This window comes from Myxine glutinosa, chromosome 8, assembly GCF_964187855.1.
Source record: "Myxine glutinosa chromosome 8, kmMyxGlut1.1, whole genome shotgun sequence".
Classification (NCBI taxonomy): domain Eukaryota; kingdom Metazoa; phylum Chordata; class Myxini; order Myxiniformes; family Myxinidae; genus Myxine; species Myxine glutinosa.
In genome coordinates, this window is record NC_136268.1 from 147,770,217 (window position 1) to 147,790,002 (window position 19,786).

At 45.8% G+C, this 19,786-nt stretch overlaps 1 protein-coding gene across 10 annotated transcripts in view; it reads right to left on the reverse strand.

Moving 5' to 3' along the window:
- Positions 1-301: 301 nt before the first annotated feature.
- Positions 302-19,786, reverse strand: part of ZMIZ1 (zinc finger MIZ-type containing 1) — a 338,869-nt gene continuing 319,384 nt past the window's right edge. For 8 of the 10 annotated variants that reach the window (XM_078783818.1, XM_078783816.1, XM_078783815.1 and 5 more), the window contains 2 exons: positions 17,729-17,885; positions 303-2,195 (listed from right to left, as the gene is read on the reverse strand). In XM_078783818.1, the coding sequence (XP_078639944.1) occupies positions 2,167-2,195; positions 17,729-17,885 (186 nt within the window). In that variant the 3' untranslated portion in view covers positions 303-2,166. Of the gene's footprint in view, positions 2,196-17,728; positions 17,886-19,786 lie in introns of all 10 variants that reach the window. The other 2 variants (XM_078783821.1, XM_078783822.1) reach the window with 2 other exon arrangements.

Genomic DNA, 19,786 nt, shown 5'->3' on the forward strand with positions numbered 1-19,786 from the left:
AGAGAGATATAAGGAGAGAGAGATATAAGGAGAGAGAGAGATATAAGGAGAGAGAGAGATAGAGATAGAGATAGAGATAGAGATAGAGATAGAGATAGAGAGAGAGAGAGAGAGAGAGAGAGAGAGAGAGAGAGAGAGAGAGAGAGAGAGAGAGAGAGAGAAAAAAGAGAGAGAGAAAGGAAAAGAGAGAGAAAGAAAAAGAGAGAGAAAGAAAAAGAGAGAGAAAGAAAAAGAGAGAGAAAGGAAAAGAGAGAGAAAGAAAAAGAGAGAGAAAGAAAAAGAGAGAAAGAAAAAGAGAGATAGATAATTAATCGGTAACTTTTCCTTTTAAAAACTTTCAACGATTTTCAACATGCCAGAACAGTTTTAACGGGTCCCAAAATGATGCATTTTGTTTACAAGATAACACATAAGGACAAATGAATGCAAGTACATATAGATGAATGAAGAGTGGAAAATTAGGAGCAACAATGAGCGGGGGAATGACAAAAAGGAACAAAAGGGAATCCATGAATAATCGCCATTTGAACGTGCGTCGGTTGACTAACGCAAGACAGTGGAAAACGTCATCGGTGGCCAGATGGAATGACGCGTAAAAGTGTACCAGAATGACAAAGTGACCTGAACGACTAACTCGATTTAGGGAGACTGGCTTGTAAAGTTCAGCAACAAACAAAAAACGGAAGTGGGAACATATAAAACGGAAGTGGGAACAAATAAAACGGAAGTGGAGGTGGGGGAGGAGAAGAAGAAGAAAAATTAACCGGCCCTTACTTCCTGGCTCTGGGGACACAGCACAGCACGAAGGGGCGCGTGGCGGCCCGTACACGGCACAGCAGAGCACAGACCACAGGCACAAACACGCACCATACACACACACCCACACACACAAAGGAGTGCGCACACAGCAACAACAGCTGTATACACAGCGGAGCGGCACAATAACATCCGTCGTAGTTTGCTTTGGTGAAAAACTATCCCTACTCTGCTAAAAAATAACCTTCATCTGAAGCATCATCTTAAGAGAAAGAAAAGACGAAATTTTGGTTGGAAATTAAATACAATGTTGTGTAATGAATAAAAGTGGGGTTATTATTTCACCGTACAGGTATGGGGTGGAGGATTAAAGTGTGAAGAAGAAGAAGACCAAGGAAAAAGAAAAGAAAAAAAAAGAATACATAATATGAGAAGATGTAAAATCTACTCTTAAAACATGACTCATCTCCTGGGTCGCTTCACTAATGATCCAGTCAGTTCCCAAATGACAGCCCCATTTGGTCAGGAAGACAAGCTACCTAAAATAGCAGGAGGCTTGGTAATAATTGAATGTGTTTTAGGGGGTAAGGGTGAAGAAGAACATAAGGAGGCGTGCTCGAGATAATAAAGTCACCGAGAAGAGGGTGTTGATTCTTCGGAGAAAGGGTCATCCTCACCTCGCATCCATCTCCATGTTCATCATTGCATCGTAGTGAAAATGACTATTGCATCTGGTAGGAGGGGTTTGGGATTCAGATTGAGCAAAAGTTGCAGGATTCCGTTTGTGCTTTGGAGGTGTGACCACTCCTTTTCGCAATTGCAGGAAGAATGGAATAAAAAGGTGTGCAGTCTACGTGGGTTTGAATGGCAGATCGGTGGGAGTAAAATGAGCTGCGTTCAGGAGAAATGGGAAATGTAGATGACACAGTTATACAAACACATCGTTCCTCCATCACAAAGTTCCCAAACTCATCCAAGATTGTTCCTTGGGTATTGTCCCTTTGTTCTACCAGACACCTCTCAAGCCAAGGCCTGCAGCGGTCGAAGACAGTAAACGAGTCTGATTGCTGATCGAGGAAAGGGTAGTGCGGAAGCAGTGAAGTTTGAAGCCTTTGTAAGGAAGGAATCCTGACTTGGAGCATACGCCTCTTTAGGAAGACGCCGAAGATGTCGCTGAAGTCACGGCTAACGACTGTGTGGGGAGCATCACGTTTGGCTTCACTTCATTACAGACGAGGGTTATGTACAAAGATAGCACACAGCAATGAAGGGAAGGGTGGGAGGAGCGTGGAAAAATAAAGGGTAGTCTGGGTATTCAGATGGCTGGCCTCTCAGCTGTTCTCGAACAGAGACAACAGGTCGTCGTTACCATTGCTGGGTAGGTCAGAGGGGTCAAGATACGAGAGCAGCTCATCGGGGTTGGTGAGGTCTGGAAGCAACTGCAGGGAGACATGAAACACAATCAGGTCGAGTAATACAGTCACGGAGTATCGTCGCCAAACCCACCGCAGGGACATTCCATGCCAAATAGCTATAAAACACGGCTGCCTCTGATCTTTGATTCAAATAAAATCTGATATAGACACTTCTGGATTTGCGAAACATAATGAAGATGTGGGTTACAAGAAGGACATTGCTGCTAGTCGACGGTAGTTTATTCAGCATTGAAATATATTTTATGCATATTACCTAAAACCTGCCGAGTTCAATTGGTGAGTGCAATATAGAAGCCGACACCATACCCTAATCCTTATTAAATTTACAATTTTGGAAATTTTGTTTAATCTACCATCAATTAAAAGGGGTAATTAAAATGTCCCTGGACCTGACCTTCAGCGGAGTACCTTTTGGAAAAGGTTAACGTTTGCACATCCCTCACAGTGAAAGCAACAATAACAAGTACAGATACATTCAAAGTACACCGCCCCCATGCCAAATAATTAAATATCCTCCAGCGCGGTGTTGCCTGGGTGCCTCCGGCACCTGGCAATACCGCCGTGCAGCTCATAGTGACTCGATTGGGAGGGAGAGGTGTACAACAATTGATTGATTAATTGCATAATTAAAATCAATAAACAATAATCATAAAATATTTTCTTAATCAATTGGCTAATAGCATACCTAAACCACCAGTGCTTCAGCCGAAGCTGTAACTTTTTGAAAATTAATTAAATAAGCCATTAATCGAAAAAATTAATTAATTAATTAATCAATAAATAACTAATCGATTAATTGATCAATTAATAGATCAAAAATATCCTTTAGAGCCACATCACTTGGTCACTGTCATGTCCAAATATCAGCTTCCCATCTCAAAATGTACCTGATATATTGCCCAGAGGAGAAAGAAAATAAATAAATCATTAATAATGAAAATAAACAAATAATAATCGTAAAATAATTAAATAATTAATCAATTGGCTAATAGAATACCCAAACCACCACCGTTTCACCCGAATATGCAATTTAAATTAAAAATAATAATTAAATTCACGAGCTCTTTCATGAGCCTCGATCTTGTATACAAAAAAAAAAAAAAAAAAAAATCATTAACGTTTGCACATCCCTCACAGTGAAAGCAACAATAACAAGTACAGATACATTCAAAGTACACCACCCCCATGCCAAATAATTAAATATCCTACAGCGCGTCATTGCCGGGGCGCCACCAGCGCACGGAAATACCGAAGTGCAGCTCATAGAAAGTGCATTGGAAGGGAAAGGTGTACAATAATTGATTGATTAATTGCATAATTAAAATCAATAAAAGATTATCATAAAATATTTTCTTAATCAATTGGCTAATAGCATAACCAAACGACGAGTGCTTCATCCGAAGATGCATCTTTTAGAAATTTAAGTAAATAAGTCATTAATAAAAAATTAAATAACTAATTGATTAATCAATAAATAATCGATTAATTGATCAATTAATTGATCGATTCGATTAATTGATTCGATTCATCGAATTAATCGATTGAATTGAATCGATTAATTGATAATTGATCAATCAAAAATATCCTTTATAGCCACATCACCTGGTCACTGTCACGTCCAAATATTAGCTTCCTAGCTCAAAAGGTGCCTGAGATATTGCCCAGATGAGAAAGAAAATAAATAAATGATTAATACTGAAAATAAAGAAATAATAATCATAAAAAAATTAAATAGTTAATCAATCGGCTAATAGAATACATAAACCACCACCATTTCATCCGAATCTGTAACTTAAAAAAAAATTTTTTTTTAGTCATTAAATCAAATAATTAATCGATTAATTGATTAATCAATAAATCAAAAATGGCCTTTACAGCCAAATCACTTGATCATTGGCATGTCCAAATATCAGCTTCCGAGCTCAAAAGGTGCCTGAGATAATGGCGAGAAGCGAAAGGAAATATATAAGCACTTAATTAATCGCTAATAATAAAATAACTAATCAATTAATTGGTTAATCAATAAATCAAAAATACCCTTTACAGCTAGCTCAAAAGGTGCCTGAGATATTGCCCAGATGAGAAATAAAATAAGTAAATAATTAATAATGAAGATAAATAAATAATAATAATAAAAAAATAAAAATTAATCAATTCGCTCAAAGAACACATAAACCACCACCATTTCATCAGAATATGCAACTTAAAATTTTTTTTTAGTCATGAATCGAATAATTACATAATTAATCGATTAATTGATCAATCAATAAATCAAAAATAGCCTTTGCAGCCAAATCACTTGGTCATTGGCATGTCCAAATATCAGCTTCCGAGCTCAAAAGGTGCCTGAGATAATGGCCAGAAGAGAAAGGAAATGTATAAGTACTTAATTAATCGCTAATAATTAAATAACGAATCAACCAATTGATTAAACAATGAATCAAAAAAACAGCTTTAAAGCCAAATCACTTGGTCATTGGCATGTCCAAATATCAGCTTCCTCACTCAAAAAGTGCCTGAGATAATGGCCAGAAGAGAAAGGAAATGTATAAGTACTTAATTAATCGCTAATAATTAAATAACGAATCAACCAATATTATTGATTAATCAATAAATCAAAAAAACATATTTTGCAGCCAAATCACTTGGTCACTGGCATGTCAAAATAACAGCTTCCTAGCTCAAGAGGTGCCTGAGATATTGGCCAGATGAGAAAGAAAAAGAATAAATATAATTAATAATGAAAATAAATAAATAAGAATCATAAAAAAATTAAATAATTAATCAATTCGCTAATAGAACACATAAACCACCACCATTTCATCAGAATCTGTAACTTTAAAATAATAATTTTTTAGTCATTAATCGAATAATTAAATAATTAATCGATTAATTGATTAATCAATAAATCAAAAATAGCCTTTGCAGCCAAATCACTTGGTCATTGGCATGTCCAAATATCAGCTACCTAACTCAAAAGGTGCCTCAGGTAATGACCAGAAGAGAAAGGAAATGTATAAGTGCTTAATTAATCGCTAATAATTAAATAACTAATCAATTAATTGATTAATCAAAAAACAAAAAATACTGTATTTGACAAAGTACTTGCTCACTATTGTGCCGAAATTTCAGCTTCCCAGCTCAAAGGATGGCTGAGATATCGCCCGGACAAACAAGAAAACAAGAAAACAAACAAACAGCCAGAGTGAAAACTGAGTACTCCCTTTCAGCGTGCGTCACTGCCGAGCCCCCTTCGGTGCCCGGCAATGACGTTATGCAGCGCCTGGAGATGGCATAGGAAAGGTGCGGTGTACAAAAACAACCAGAGTGAAAACTGAGTACTCCCTTTCAGCGTGCGTCACTGCCGAGCCCCCTTCGGTGCCCGGCAATGACATTTTGCAGTGCCTGAAGATGGCATAGGAAAGGAGCGGTGTACAACAAGAAAACAAACAAACAAACAAACAAACAACCAGAGTGAAAACTGAGTACTCCCTTTCAGCGTGCGTCACTGCCGAGCTCCCTTCGGTGCCCGGCAATGACGTTATGTAGTGCCTGGAGATGGCATTGGAAAGGTGCGGTGTACAAAAACAACCAGAGTGAAAACTGAGTACTCCCTTTCAGCGTGCGTCATTGCCGAGCCCCCTTCGTTGCCCGGCAATGACGTTATGCAGCGTCTGGCGATGGCATAGGAAAGGAGCGGTGTACAACAAACAACCAGAGTGAAAACCGAGTACTCCCTTTCAGCGTGCGTCATTGCCGAGCCCCCTTCGGTGTCCGGCAATGACGTTATGCAGCGCCTGGAGATGGCATAGGAAAGGAGCAGTGTACACTCGCTGATAAAAAAAAAACCCCGCAGAAATTTAGGCAGAAATTAGGCAGGCAGAAATTAGGCAATCGTAAACAGGCAGAAATTTACGATTAGTGCTTTAAAATTGATTCAAGAAGTTTGGAAGCTCAGCTCAACTGCCAACCACCTAGGAGTTCCTTCCGCACGGCTCCAAAGCTCCTTTCGATGGCAGGTCAAAAAGATGTGCCTTTCACAGATGTGACGTGCTGGCATTCCTACATCTTGTTCACGTTAAGTGAGGGCGACATATTGTATATCCTTGAGGTTTGAAGTTACCCATCATGGAGATAGAAAACGAAGGTGACGAATGAGAATTGGTTTTCGATTTAGGTTATGAGATGTTGGAGATGCGAGATCAGCAGTCGGAAATGAAAGAAAAGTTCCGATGGACTTTCCTGGATTCTCTCTGAAGCTTGATTAACATTTTAATGAAAGGTTTGCGTCACATGTCAAATCTGATGAAATGTTATTAAATAATCCAAATCCGAGTGTAAAATTAAAAAAGAAGTTAAAAAAAACACCCAAAAAACTGATGACAGTCATCAAACATCAGCCAATCTCGACTAAAACTAACTTCTCGACTAAAATTTCATAGAAATCTAAAGTATTTTTGGATTGGATTCAAAGCTGAATGTCAAATAACATCTGCTCTTTGCATTTGAAAGCATCAATGGCCTGCCCAAGTTTTCCTTTGCTTCTCTCTGATCCGTGTGCTTCCTCATGCCCCAAAGCTTGCATCCTCTCATTCCAAGAAGGACAAGTATCTTGCAGTGCTTGGACTTGAGCTCATAAATCACAAAGACTGGGCTGATGAGTCGATCTACTTTCCAAGCACAATTACTTCTTGATACCTACTCTTTCTTCACCTTTTGCAATAAAAACAAAGCACTTTTTGGCCTTACATCAATCAGAGCACTGTTAACAAGAAGCGACATTTCCTCTTTCAATAACTTCTCTGGTTACCCTCGCCAGAGGAGTGGGTATTTATTGCATTTGAGTCAGTTTGTCACTTGGCAAAAAAATTTTTTTTTGGGACAAGTATGTTCATCACTTGAACATCACTTGTATGTTCACAAGTATGTTCATCACTTGTGTATGTGTGTGTGTGTGGTTGTTTGTTTGTTTGTTTGTTTCTTTGTTTGTGTGTGTTGGTGTGTTTGACTGTCCGCTCACTTATACTTGCCAACAGGTCACAATTTTAAACCAATGTTCACGAAACTTCACCAAATGGTAGAGTCGGTGGTCCGACAGAATCCTATTTATTTTTGAGGTCAAAAGGTCAACATGGGCCCAAGGTCAACCACTTTATCAAATTTCTAAAATCCTCAAATTACATCCGATTACTTGAAATTTGAATAGGATTTTCATATCAGCTAACTGAATTCAACCACCAACTATTTTGAGGTAATCGTAGGCCAGAAGATCAACATGGCCAAACGTCAACAACCTTTTCAAATTTCTAAAATCCTCAATTTTCACCCGATTGACTTGAAATTTAAATAGGATTTTCATATCAGCGAACTGAATTGAACCACCAATTCTATTTGAGGTCAACATAGGCCAAATTTCTATAATTGTCAATTTTCATCCGATTAACTTAAAATTTGAAGGCAATTTGCATATCAGGACACATAATTCAACCACCAATTATTTTTGATGTCAAAAGGATGCTCTACCGAGTGCCATTCTACTTTGTTCTCTTTTGCCAAGTGTCGCTCTATGAGTGATTTTTCATCTGTTTGTCTGTTTGTTTGCACAGAATAAATATGCTTTTCTATGCAACCGTTGGTCTGATTGACAGGAAATTTTCATCATAGGTGCTCCTCCTCCTGTAGAACGTCTGAATGATAATTATGACGTCATAGGTCACGTGTTATGAGCGCCATCTTGGAAAAACAAAAAAACTTTATATCTCCAAAAGTGCTGCGCAGAAAAAATTGAGACATGGCTCATTGTAAAGTAATCTCCATGGGGAATAACATATGTTAATGATGATGCCATGGGCTCCTCCATTATGACGTCATAATTTGACAAGTACAAAACTTCATCCAATCAAGATCAAATTTCTTGAGCGTCATCTATGGATAAGTTGGTGTAGGAAAAAAATAATGACGTCATCGGTCACGTGATTCGGCCGCCATATTTGTTTTCACACAAAAGCCTTAAAAAACACTAAAAACCCTTTTTCTCCGAAACGGCTAAACAGATCGAGGCAAAACATTACATGCATGATCACATACCCATGATGAACAAAAAGTTCCATGACCATGACGTCATAGGTCACATGGTTTGGCGGCGATGAATTTTTGAAGAATAAACCTTAAAAAAGCCAATCTTCCAGAACAGCTGAACAGATCGAATGGAAACTTCACACATATGTTCCCCATGCCTTGTGTATGTATACCATGCTGCCCTTGAATAATTCACACGTTACATGGTTTGGTGGCCATGTTGGATTGAACGAAAATCTTTAAAAAAATTATATATCTTGAACTGCTTCATTAGTTGATGTGAAACTTCAAAGTAATGTAGTAGTCGTAAAGTGGAACACTTGATTAAAATTTCAATATGATTGTTCTCACGGTCTGGCAGCCAGAAATTGTTAATTTTTTAAGAAGAAGAAACTCTACTATATTATCTTCTCCAGCCATGTGTTTTCAATATATCTATTAATTATGTACTGTTTGAAGTCGGTGCCATCCTGTCTAGTAATTACGTACATCTATTAATTATGTACTATTGGAATGTTCCTTTCGACACCTTGGACTGCTGAGACCCATTGGACCTTTGAAGAACCTTTAAGACACCTCAAGACCCTTAAGACCACCAAGACCCCAACATACCCTAAAGATTCTTAAATAATATGAAAAACCAGAGGACTCCAAGGACCCAAAAACCTTGAGGAATCGGAAGACCCAAAAGACCCCAAGGACCCAAAAGACCCTGAAGACTCAAAACACCCCAATGACCCAAAAGACCCTGAGGACCCAAACAAGCCAGAGGACCCTGATGACCCAAAAGACTCCGAGGATGCAAACTACCCTGGGGACTCAAAATACCTCGAGGACAGCCTCATTGAAAAAATATATAAAAAAATACAATACTGAAATCAGTTTTATAAAGAGGACGTAATGTGTCACACGTGTCTGATGAAAGTGGGGTTGTACAAAATAATGAAAGAATAGACAAAAACACCCCACAAAATACACCTCACAAACATGTCCTGGCGAGGGTCTGCAATCTCTGATTGCTCTTTCTTGTTTGGTGTTGTGAGATGAAAGAAGGAAGGCAAGATGTGCTATGAAAAATCAAGGAAAAGAAAAAGTGCAAAGCAATTAAAAGAATAAAATAAATCAGCAATCGTGCACATACGATAAACAAAAACACCAAAAACGTTGCTATCAAAAAGGCATTGCTGTGGGAACAAAAACCTCAAATATTCAGTCTTACAGAACCGATATGGAGGAAACACAAGTAGAATATCTGCTAAATCGAGGAATTATAGCCTGCCTGCAATCCAAATCCAACTGAGGATGAAGTTAAAAAGGAGAAGAAGATAAACTTAAAAATAAAACCTTGGTGCTTCAAAAGATAAAACCGTTTATGGTGCAGTCTCTTTCAATGGTGTCTTAACAACCTCCCCTCCTCCCCCCCTTATCTGCTCCTCCTCTGCTGAACTCGAGGCATTTGTCTTTATCAAAAACCTGCTGAACCTTACTTGGACCTAACTTACTTGGACACAACTCTTCTGCAAAAGAATGAGAAAGACCACGTTCTGCAATCTACATGTGCAAGTCCCAAGAAGCAGAGGCAGATACTGTGGGAAGATTCAAAGGGTCTTGAACTCCCCACTCTTTAAAAAAACAAATGTTGTTGAATGTTGAATCAATAATAACAGGCTCATTACTTTTATCATTATCATGTATGTTTCCCCAGGTATCATGATGAGAGGCATCCGATTTATTTAAACTGTGTATATTTTGGAAGTTTTTAGGCTAACCACTCATCACCTTTCTTCCAATGTCGGATCAACCTATGCTAAAGTCATAGTACGTTTTCTCTTTGATGCAACAACTAATACATTAAATGTCATCATCTCGTCTGTGTTGCAATCTTTGTAAAAATAAATAAATAAATAAATAAAATATATATATATATGGAGGTTGTGTTTTTGCCCCTGTCAGTCTGTTTGTCCATCTATTTGTCTGTGACCACAAGATCTCAAAAAGTTATGGACGGATTCGGACGAAACTTGGTGGACTGGTCGAGTGTGTGACAAGAAGGATTTATTTAGATTTTGGTGAAGATCTGGATCTGGATACGAGAATTATTTTTATTTTAAGTGATTCTTCACCACTGAGAGATGGAGCCACAAACGATATATAGCATGATAGCTCACAAAGTTGTGGACAGATTTTGGCAAAACTTGCTGGATGAGTTGGGTGTGTGGCAAGGACGAATTGATTCAATTTTTAGTTAACGTCCGGATGCAGATCTGGCCTATCAGTGGGATACAAAAACATAAACTGTTCAGTCTGGCAGAGGTATGCGTTCTAGTTTTTATTAGGTATTCGGGTTCTGGTTTTCCCTAAGAATTCCCAAGATCTGCTTTGTTTAATTTGTTAAGTTGTTGTTTATTCCCTGTGTTGCTCATTGCATTGTGAATCATTTGCCACATATTCATATTGATACTTAGTTGGTGCGGTTGTGTCGATTTAAAGATTGCATTTTCCGAGGCCTTGGCGACACCGAATGCTTGCGAATCTTCGGGCTGACATGTTATCTCTCTTATCTCCCATGTGGCCTCTTCTAATGCTTTCCCTCCTTCATATATTTACCCCTTTTTCACAAATCTAGTAAAAAAACAAACGAAAACAAACCCCAAACTCAATCTGCGATGTTTCTATTTCCTTCACTTGTTCTTTACCCATTTCTCCTCCTCAATACTTCTTTCTTCAATCTAGAAATGATTGCTTCTTCATTCAAATGACATTTAAATATACTTCTTTCTCCATTTACTGTCCCTTCCAAAAATTCCTCTTCTTCTTCCTGCATGTCATGTGCACAATTTCTGGCAAGCTTGCAAATTTATACCCCTTGTCCTGTCATCATGGTCCTACAGTTCAACTTTCCTTCACACCTCCAATAACCCTTCCCTTCAACCTGGTTGTGATGTCTATCCATGTTTGATGGAACAAGCCATCGAGAAGTAAAATCTGCGCTGCAGCGAGTACTGGCTCACAACACCATCATCACTTCATATTGTCTGTACCACCTGCAACCTGCTGTCCAAAATGTGTGCCCGGCCTCCTCGACAGAATGCCCGGCCACCCAAGCTGCACGCCCAGTCACTCACACGGTATGCTGGGCCACCAACACCGCACACAAGGCCACCCATACCATACACCGGGACACCCAAACCGTGTGCCGGGCAGCCTCCACAATGCACCCGGACAACCATGCACCCGGACGCCGCTGCAGATGCCCCAAACACGAGCCCAGATGACCTCACTGCCTGCCGGACACCCCGAGATGCATCCACCATGCCCGTCACTGTGTGCCCCGGATGCCTTCCGCCGTGCGTCTGGATGTCCGCCACTGAGCAACCGAACCGCCGCCAACATGTGCCCCAGACGCCCCCACCGAGTGCCCCAGACACCGCCACCGAGTGCCCCAGACACCGCCACCGAGTGCCCCAGACACCGCCACCGAGTGCCCCAGACACCGCCACCGAGTGCCCCAGACACCGCCACCGAGTGCCCCAGACACCGCCACCGAGTGCCCCAGACACCGCCACCGAGTGCCCCAGACACCGCCACCGAGTGCCCCAGACACCGCCACCGAGTGCCCCAGACACCGCCACCGAGTGCCCCAGACACCGCCACCGAGTGCCCCAGACACCGCCACCGAGTGCCCCAGACACCGCCACCGAGTGCCCCAGACACCGCCACCGAGTGCCCCAGACACCGCCACCGAGTGCCCCAGACAACGCCACCGAGTGCCCCAGACAACGCCACCGAGTGCCCCAGACAACGCCACCGAGTGCCCCAGACACCGCCACCGAGTGCCCCAGACACCGCCACCGAGTGCCCCAGACACCGACACCGAGTGCCCCAGACACCGCCACCGAGTGCCCCAGACACCGCCACCGAGTGCCCCAGACACCGCCACCGAGTGCCCCAGACACGGCCACCGAGTGCCCCAGACACGGCCACCGAGTGCCCCAGACACCGCCACCGAGTGCCCCAGACACCGCCACCGAGTGCCCCAGACACCGCCACCGAGTGCCCCAGACACCGCCACCGAGTGCCCCAGACACCGCCACCGAGTGCCCCAGACACCGCCACCGAGTGCCCCAGACACCGCCACCGAGTGCCCCAGACACCGCCACCGAGTGCCCCAGACACCGCCACCGAGTGCCCCAGACACCGCCACCGAGTGCCCCAGACACCGCCACCGAGTGCCCCAGACACCGCCACCGAGTGCCCCAGACACCGCCACCGAGTGCCCCAGACACCGCCACCGAGTGCCCCAGACACCGCCACCGAGTGCCCCAGACACCGCCACCGAGTGCCCCAGACACCGCCACCGAGCGCCCCAGACACCGCCACCGAGCGCCCCAGACACCGCCACCGAGCGCCCCAGACACCGCCACCGAGCGCCCCAGACACCGCCACCGAGCGCCCCAGACACCGCCACCGAGCGCCCCAGACACCGCCACCGAGCGCCCCAGACACCGCCACCGAGCGCCCCAGACACCGCCACCGAGCGCCCCAGACACCGCCACCGAGCGCCCCAGACACCGCCACCGAGAGCCCCAGACACCGCCACCGAGCGCCCCAGACACCGCCACCGAGCGCCCCAGACACCGCCACCGAGCGCCCCAGACACCGCCACCGAGCGCCCCAGACGCCGCCACCGAGCGCCCCAGACGCCGCCACCGAGCGCCCCAGACGCCGCCACCGAGCGCCCCAGACGCCGCCACCGAGCGCCCCAGACGCCGCCACCGAGCGCCCCAGACGCCGCCACCGAGCGCCCCAGACGCCGCCACCGAGCGCCCCAGACGCCGCCACCGAGCTACCCAGACGCCGCCACCGAGCGCCCCAGACGCCGCCACCGAGCGCCCCAGACGCCGCCACCGAGCGCCCCAGACGCCGCCACCGAGCGCCCCAGACGCCGCCACCGAGCGCCCCAGACGCCGCCACCGAGCGCCCCAGACGCCGCCACCGAGCGCCCCAGACGCCGCCACCGAGCGCCCCAGACGCCGCCACCGAGCTCCCCAGCCGCCGCCACCGAGCGCCCCAGACGCCGCCACCGAGCGCCCCAGACGCCGCCACCGAGCGCCCCAGACGCCGCCACCGAGCGCCCCAGACGCCGCCTCCGAGCGCCCCAGACGCCGCCACCGAGCGCCCCAGACGCCGCCACCGAGCGCCCCAGACGCCGCCACCGAGCGCCCCAGACGCCTCCACCGAGCGCCCCAGACGCCGCCACCGAGCGCCCCAGACGCCGCCACCGAGCGCCCCAGACGCCGCCACCGAGCGCCCCAGACGCCGCCACCGAGCGCCCCAGACGCCGCCACCGAGCGCCCCAGACGCCGCCACCGAGCGCCCCAGACGCCGCCACCGAGCTACCCAGACGCCGCCACTGAGCGCCCCAGACGCCGCCACCGAGCGCCCCAGACGCCGCCACCGAGCGCCCCAGACGCCGCCACCGAGCGCCCCAGACGCCGCCACCGAGCGCCCCAGACGCCGCCACCGAGCTCCCCAGCCGCCGCCACCGAGCGCCCCAGACGCCGCCACCGAGCGCCCCAGATGCCGCCACCGAGCGCCCCAGACGCCGCCTCCGAGCGCCCCAGACGCCGCCACCGAGCGCCCCAGACGCCGCCACCGAGCGCCCCAGACGCCGCCACCGAGCGCCCCAGACGCCTCCACCGAGCGCCCCAGACGCCGCCACCGAGCGCCCCAGACGCCGCCACCGAGCGCCCCAGACGCCGCCACCGAGCGCCCCAGACGCCGCCACCGAGCGCCCCAGACGCCGCCACCGAGCGCCCCAGACGCCGCCACCGAGCGCCCCAGACGCCGCCACCGAGCGCCCCAGACGCCGCCACCGAGCGCCCCAGACGCCGCCACCGAGCGCCCCAGACGCCGCCACCGAGCGCCCCAGACGCCGCCACCGAGCGCCCCAGACGCCGCCACCGAGCGCCCCAGACGCCGCCACCGAGCGCCCCAGACGCCGCCACCGAGCGCCCCAGACGCCGCCACCGAGCGCCCCAGACGCCGCCACCGAGCGCCCCAGACGCCGCCACCGAGCGCCCCAGACGCCGCCACCGAGCGCCCCAGACGCCGCCACCGAGCGCCCCAGACGCCGCCATCGATCGCCCCAGACGCCGCCATCGATCGCCCCAGACGCCGCCATCGATCGCGCCAGACGCCGCCATCGATCACCCCAGACGCCGCCATCGAGAACCCGGATGCCGCCACCGAGTGCACAGACATCGCCACCCAGAGTCCCAGCTGCCTCCACCGAGCATCCCAGATGCTGCCACCACATGCCCGGATGCCCCAGAAGACCCACACCGCACACCCAGAGGCCCACCATCACCGCTTCCCCATCTGCCATCACCGCTTCCCCTTATGCAGTCATCATGTCATATGACACAGTCATTGCATCCCCAGCGTCCACCATGCACCCCCACCTCCGCCCCCACTGTACACCCCACCAACCCCAACACATGCCACACTACCCCACCACCCCACCTCACTCCACACCGGCACCACCGCGTGACACTTCTTTCCATTCAATTTACCGTTGCAGCTCGAGACAATGTATGCCAAATGGAACCATTCCCCTCGCAGGATGTCTCCTTTTCTTCTGTGTCTCTCCCTGAGTATTCTCTCTTCCATATTAATTGGTTCCACTAATCTTCCAGTAGTCGATGTAAAAAAACTCTGCTCTTCAATATCCATTGTCCGCACTAACCGTTGCAGCCCTTCGGAATACTTCTGTACACCTTTCACAAGCATCAAATGTATATTTTTATTGTTTGGTGTACTATCTGGAGAATGACATTGACTCGCTATATACGAGTACCTCTATTTCTTCAAGCATGGATCAACCAATAACAAAAAAAAGGATCAACTCACTTCCTCAAATATGGATCAACATATAACTATATTCTTCAATGATGGATGACCATGGATCAATTCATTTAAAACTTCATTCCTACAATGCCAGCTGAGCTGGGTGACGGTTCTGCTAAAAAATAGCTACAGCATTGCAGTTAAGACTCTGTGACTCTTGTGGGTCTGGCTGAATCTGTAAACTTTCCAGCCTGGCCTTCAGCAACTGTTACATCCCCCTTCCTGGATCTGATGATGACAAACTTTACACTCAACCTCTCCTAAGTGACTTCAGAAAGTATTCATACCCCATGACATTTTTCACATTTTGTTGTAGTACAGCCTAAATTTAAAATGGATTAAATTGAGATTTTTTGTCACCCATCTACACATAATATCCGATAATGTCAAAGTGGATTTGATTTTTTTTTTTGAAAAATTTACAAGATAATTAAAAATGAAATACAGAAATATCTATTTTAAATAAGTATTCAACCCCTTGAGTCAATACTTTGTAAAAGTGTGTTTGGCAGCGATTACAGCTTCAAGTCTTCTTGGGTATGTCTGTATCAGCTTTGCACAAATGGATTTGGGGAGTTTCTCCCATTCTTCCTTGCAGATTTCCTCAAGCTCTGTCAAGTTGGATGTGGAGCATCAGTGAACAGTAATCTTCAAGTCTTTCCACAGATTCTCAATTGAATTAAAGTCTGGCCTTTGGCTGGGTCACTCAAGGACTTTCAACTTCTTGTTCTGAAGCCTTTCAATGTTGATTTGGCTGTATGCTTGGGGTCATCGTCCTGTTGGAACGTAAATCTTCGTCGCAGTCTAAGGTCTTTTGCACTCTGAAGCAGGTTATCAAGGACTTGCCTGTATTTGGCTCCATTAATTGTTCCCTCTATCCTTAAAAGTCTCCGAGTCCCTACTGCTGAAAAGCATTACCATAGCACGATGCTGCCACCACCATGCTTCACTGTAGGGATGATGTTAGATGGGTGATGGTGCTCGGTTTCCACCAGATGTAGTGCTTTGAATTCAGGCCAAAGAGTGCAATTTTCATCTCATCAGACCACAGAATATTTTGCCTCATGCGCTGAGTCTTTCACGTGCCTTTTTGCAAACTCCAGGCGTGCTGTCATGTGACTTTTTCTCAAGAGTGGCTTAGATTTGGCTACTCTCTCATAAAGCTAGATTTGTGAAGGGCGGCAGAGACTATTGTCTTTCTGGTAGGTTCTCCCATATCAGCCAAGGAATGCTGTAGTTCTGTCATAGTGGTCAAAAGGGTTCTTGGTCACCTCCCTGAACAAGGTCATTCTTGTCTGGTTGCTCAGTTTGGTCAGACGGCCAGCTCTAGGAAGAGTCTGGGTAGTTCCATATTCTTTCCATTTTCAAAAGATGGAGCTCACTGTGCTTTTTGGAACTATCAACACTCTAGAAATGTTTTTATACCCTTCCCTAGCTATTTGTGTCCTCACAATTCTATCTCAGAGATCTATTGGCAGTTCCTTGGACTTCATGGTGGACGTTCTGCTCTGACATGCACTGTCAACTGTGGGACATTATATATAACATAGAAAGGTGTGATTCTTTCTAAATTATGTCCAATCAATTGAATTGGCCACAGGTGGAATCCAATAAAGTGGTAGAGACATCTCAAGGATGATCAAAGGAAATTGGATGCACCTGAGCTCAATTTGCAGCGTCACAGCAAAGGGGTTGAATACTTATTGACTCAAGACATTTCAACTTAAATTAATTTTTAGTTATTTTGTAAAAAAAAGTCTTACAAAAGAAATCCACTTTGACATCATGGGGTATTATGTATGGATCAGTGACAAAAATGTCAATTCAATCCATTTCAAATTCAGGCTGTAACACAATAAAATGTGAAAAATTAAAGGGGTGTGAATACTTTCTGAAGGCACTATTTCTTAATCTGCCCCTCTTAGCTCCTCTGACCATAATATGGTCAAAGTTAATATCCTTCTGGTTATTGTGAAAGAGCCATCTGAACATCGCAGAATATGGTTGTTCACACAGGCCAATACGCAGGGCCTGTAATCTGCCTTCTCACAAAAGGATTTGGTTGCCATATTCATAGCATCTCATATGGATTCCACCTAGAAATACTTCACAAGATCCTTCTTTGTCATACACAGGTTTATCCCATTCACCATGGCTATCGCTATCCATCCTTTCAGCCTTAGTACCCGGAATTCTGTGGCGTGCCTGGTGCGGTCAAAAAGCATGCTTTGTCAGTATGGAAGGTTAATCTGATTGAGGGCAATTCCATAAGGCTCACAAGTGCTTTCAACCTTAGTCAAGCCAGAAAACATCATCTTCCTTTCCTTCCTTCCTCAAAGTCATTGTAGCGCCTTGTCAAGTCGGTTTGTCGTGCATGCTCCCCCTCCACATACTCCTTCACCACAAATGACATCACCACACATTCTGCTAGGGGTAAGGCAGAATGTCTCAACTCGTTGTTCGTCTCCAAATCTCGTGTTCCCACCCAATCCCGCTCTGTCCCCATTTACTCCCTCATACTCACTGTCTACTGGACTTTGTGTCCTCACCCGAGAAGGTAGAGATAGCACTGTCCAACCTCGACCATGCTTCGGCGACGGACCAGGATGGCATCTGTGCCCATGTTCTCAAATCCTGCTCTGCTGCTGTTGCTTCTCCTCTGTCTGTGTTCTTCAGCCTGTCCTCCTGTGGCCACATCCCGTCTGCCTGGAAGTCAGCAAACATCACTCCCGTCCACAAGTAAGGTGCAAAAACAGATCCTCTCAAATAGACCAGTAAGCTTACTTCCAATTGTAAGCAACGTCAAGGAATCCATCATTGCTGCTGATGTCAAGTCTTTTGCTCTTTCAAAAAAGCTGACCTCTGACTAACACTTTTTATTTTGCCCCATTCACTCAAGTCTGGACATGCTGCTGCTCCTCTCAGCAATATTTGGAGGTCATACGTCTCAAACAATAGTACAGGACCATCTCCCTGAATATATATCAGGCATTTGATAGTCAAGCATAGTGCCAAGCCTGCAAAGCTCAGTGCCTATGGCATAAAAGGATGCCTTCATATCTACGAGTATCTTTCTGACTTCCTCCACTCACACAGTCGATGCATTGCTATCAATGGAACCCTCTGCACTCCGCTCCTAGTGGAGGCTGGGTACCCTAAGGCAGAATCAGGGGAGAAGTCTTGTTCCTCATCTACATAAATGACCTCTTCAGTGCTCTGGAGAACCCTCTTTTCCTTTATGCTGATAACTCCACACTATGGCAAACAGTAATCCATCTCACTGACAGACAGACGGCAACTGCATCGCTCTCTGCTAAAATGGAATTCACGATATGTTAATAAATGGAGCATGTAATTCAATACCGGCAAATCTCGTTTTCACCCCGTCGCTCTGGAAAAATCTTCAAACGAACCCACCTATTTCCATGGTCAGCCATTAGAAGAAGTTCAGTCACTTTCTTGGGTCACAACCACTGACCTCTCTTGGGCTGACAAGATTGTACAGCTGGCTTCCAAATCCAGCGGTAGCCTGGGCATCCTCCATTGCTGAAAGTAATTCCTTGAAAAACCAAAACTACTCACAGCCGGCAACACATGGCCTTTGTCCATAGGTCAATGGAGTACCGCTCTCCCCAAGGAGTTGGTGCCCCAGCATCACATCTCTCTACTAGAATGTATTATATGTAAAGCTCTCACCGTCATTGGCGGCACAATGAGGCTCAAGCACTAGGCTTGTTGCTCTTACCACATAGACAGGTCAGTTGCTTCTGCCTTTTTTACTGCTTCTCTTCTGGCCTAGCTCCCTCTACTGTTTCAGCCCTCAAACCAGAAGCTACATGACACATGCATTCTTCCAACAACCCCGTCAAAGTTACACTCCCTAAATCTAGGCTGACTGCACACCTCAACCCTTTTGGTCCTCTTCATCTCTTATATGTGGAACCACCATTGTGAGGTTGTTCAATCCCATTCTGCCCTCTAACACTTGAACCAGGCAGTACACTACCGTCTCACATCACCCATCTATACCCATAATATTTTATACCCCTGTTAACCCTACCTCACCTAACCCAACCTTCTTCCTTGCAGGAAACGATTTCCTCCCCTCCTTTCTCTGCTGTTTTCCTGTTCATTACTTCCCTTTCTTATAATGTCCAACTGTTGCCCCCACTTCCTCCTTGTCAGTATGTCACCCTTTTATCCTCCTTCACCTTTTTCCATGAGCCTCAATCTTATATAGAGAAACAAAATGGCGAATATATAGCGATTCCATTTCCATATCAACAAACGCATAATGAAAGAATTTGGCTCAATTAACACTTAACTTAACGGCACAAAAAACCGAATCTGCAAAGAGAAAGAACAAGACAAGCATGATTATAAAATTCGGCAAAAATCAGAACTGACGAGCAGTACGGATGAACTTTCCTTCACTAGTCATTGTCCGAACCATACGACTGGTGGCAATGATTAACATCACCAATATTTATTGTTAAAATTGAAAATGACAATAGAAAAGCTGCAAAGATGTATTTGACATTGAATGTCTCTTTAGGTGCTACATACACATTCGGTGACGTAAGCACAAATCGATATGAATACTATAT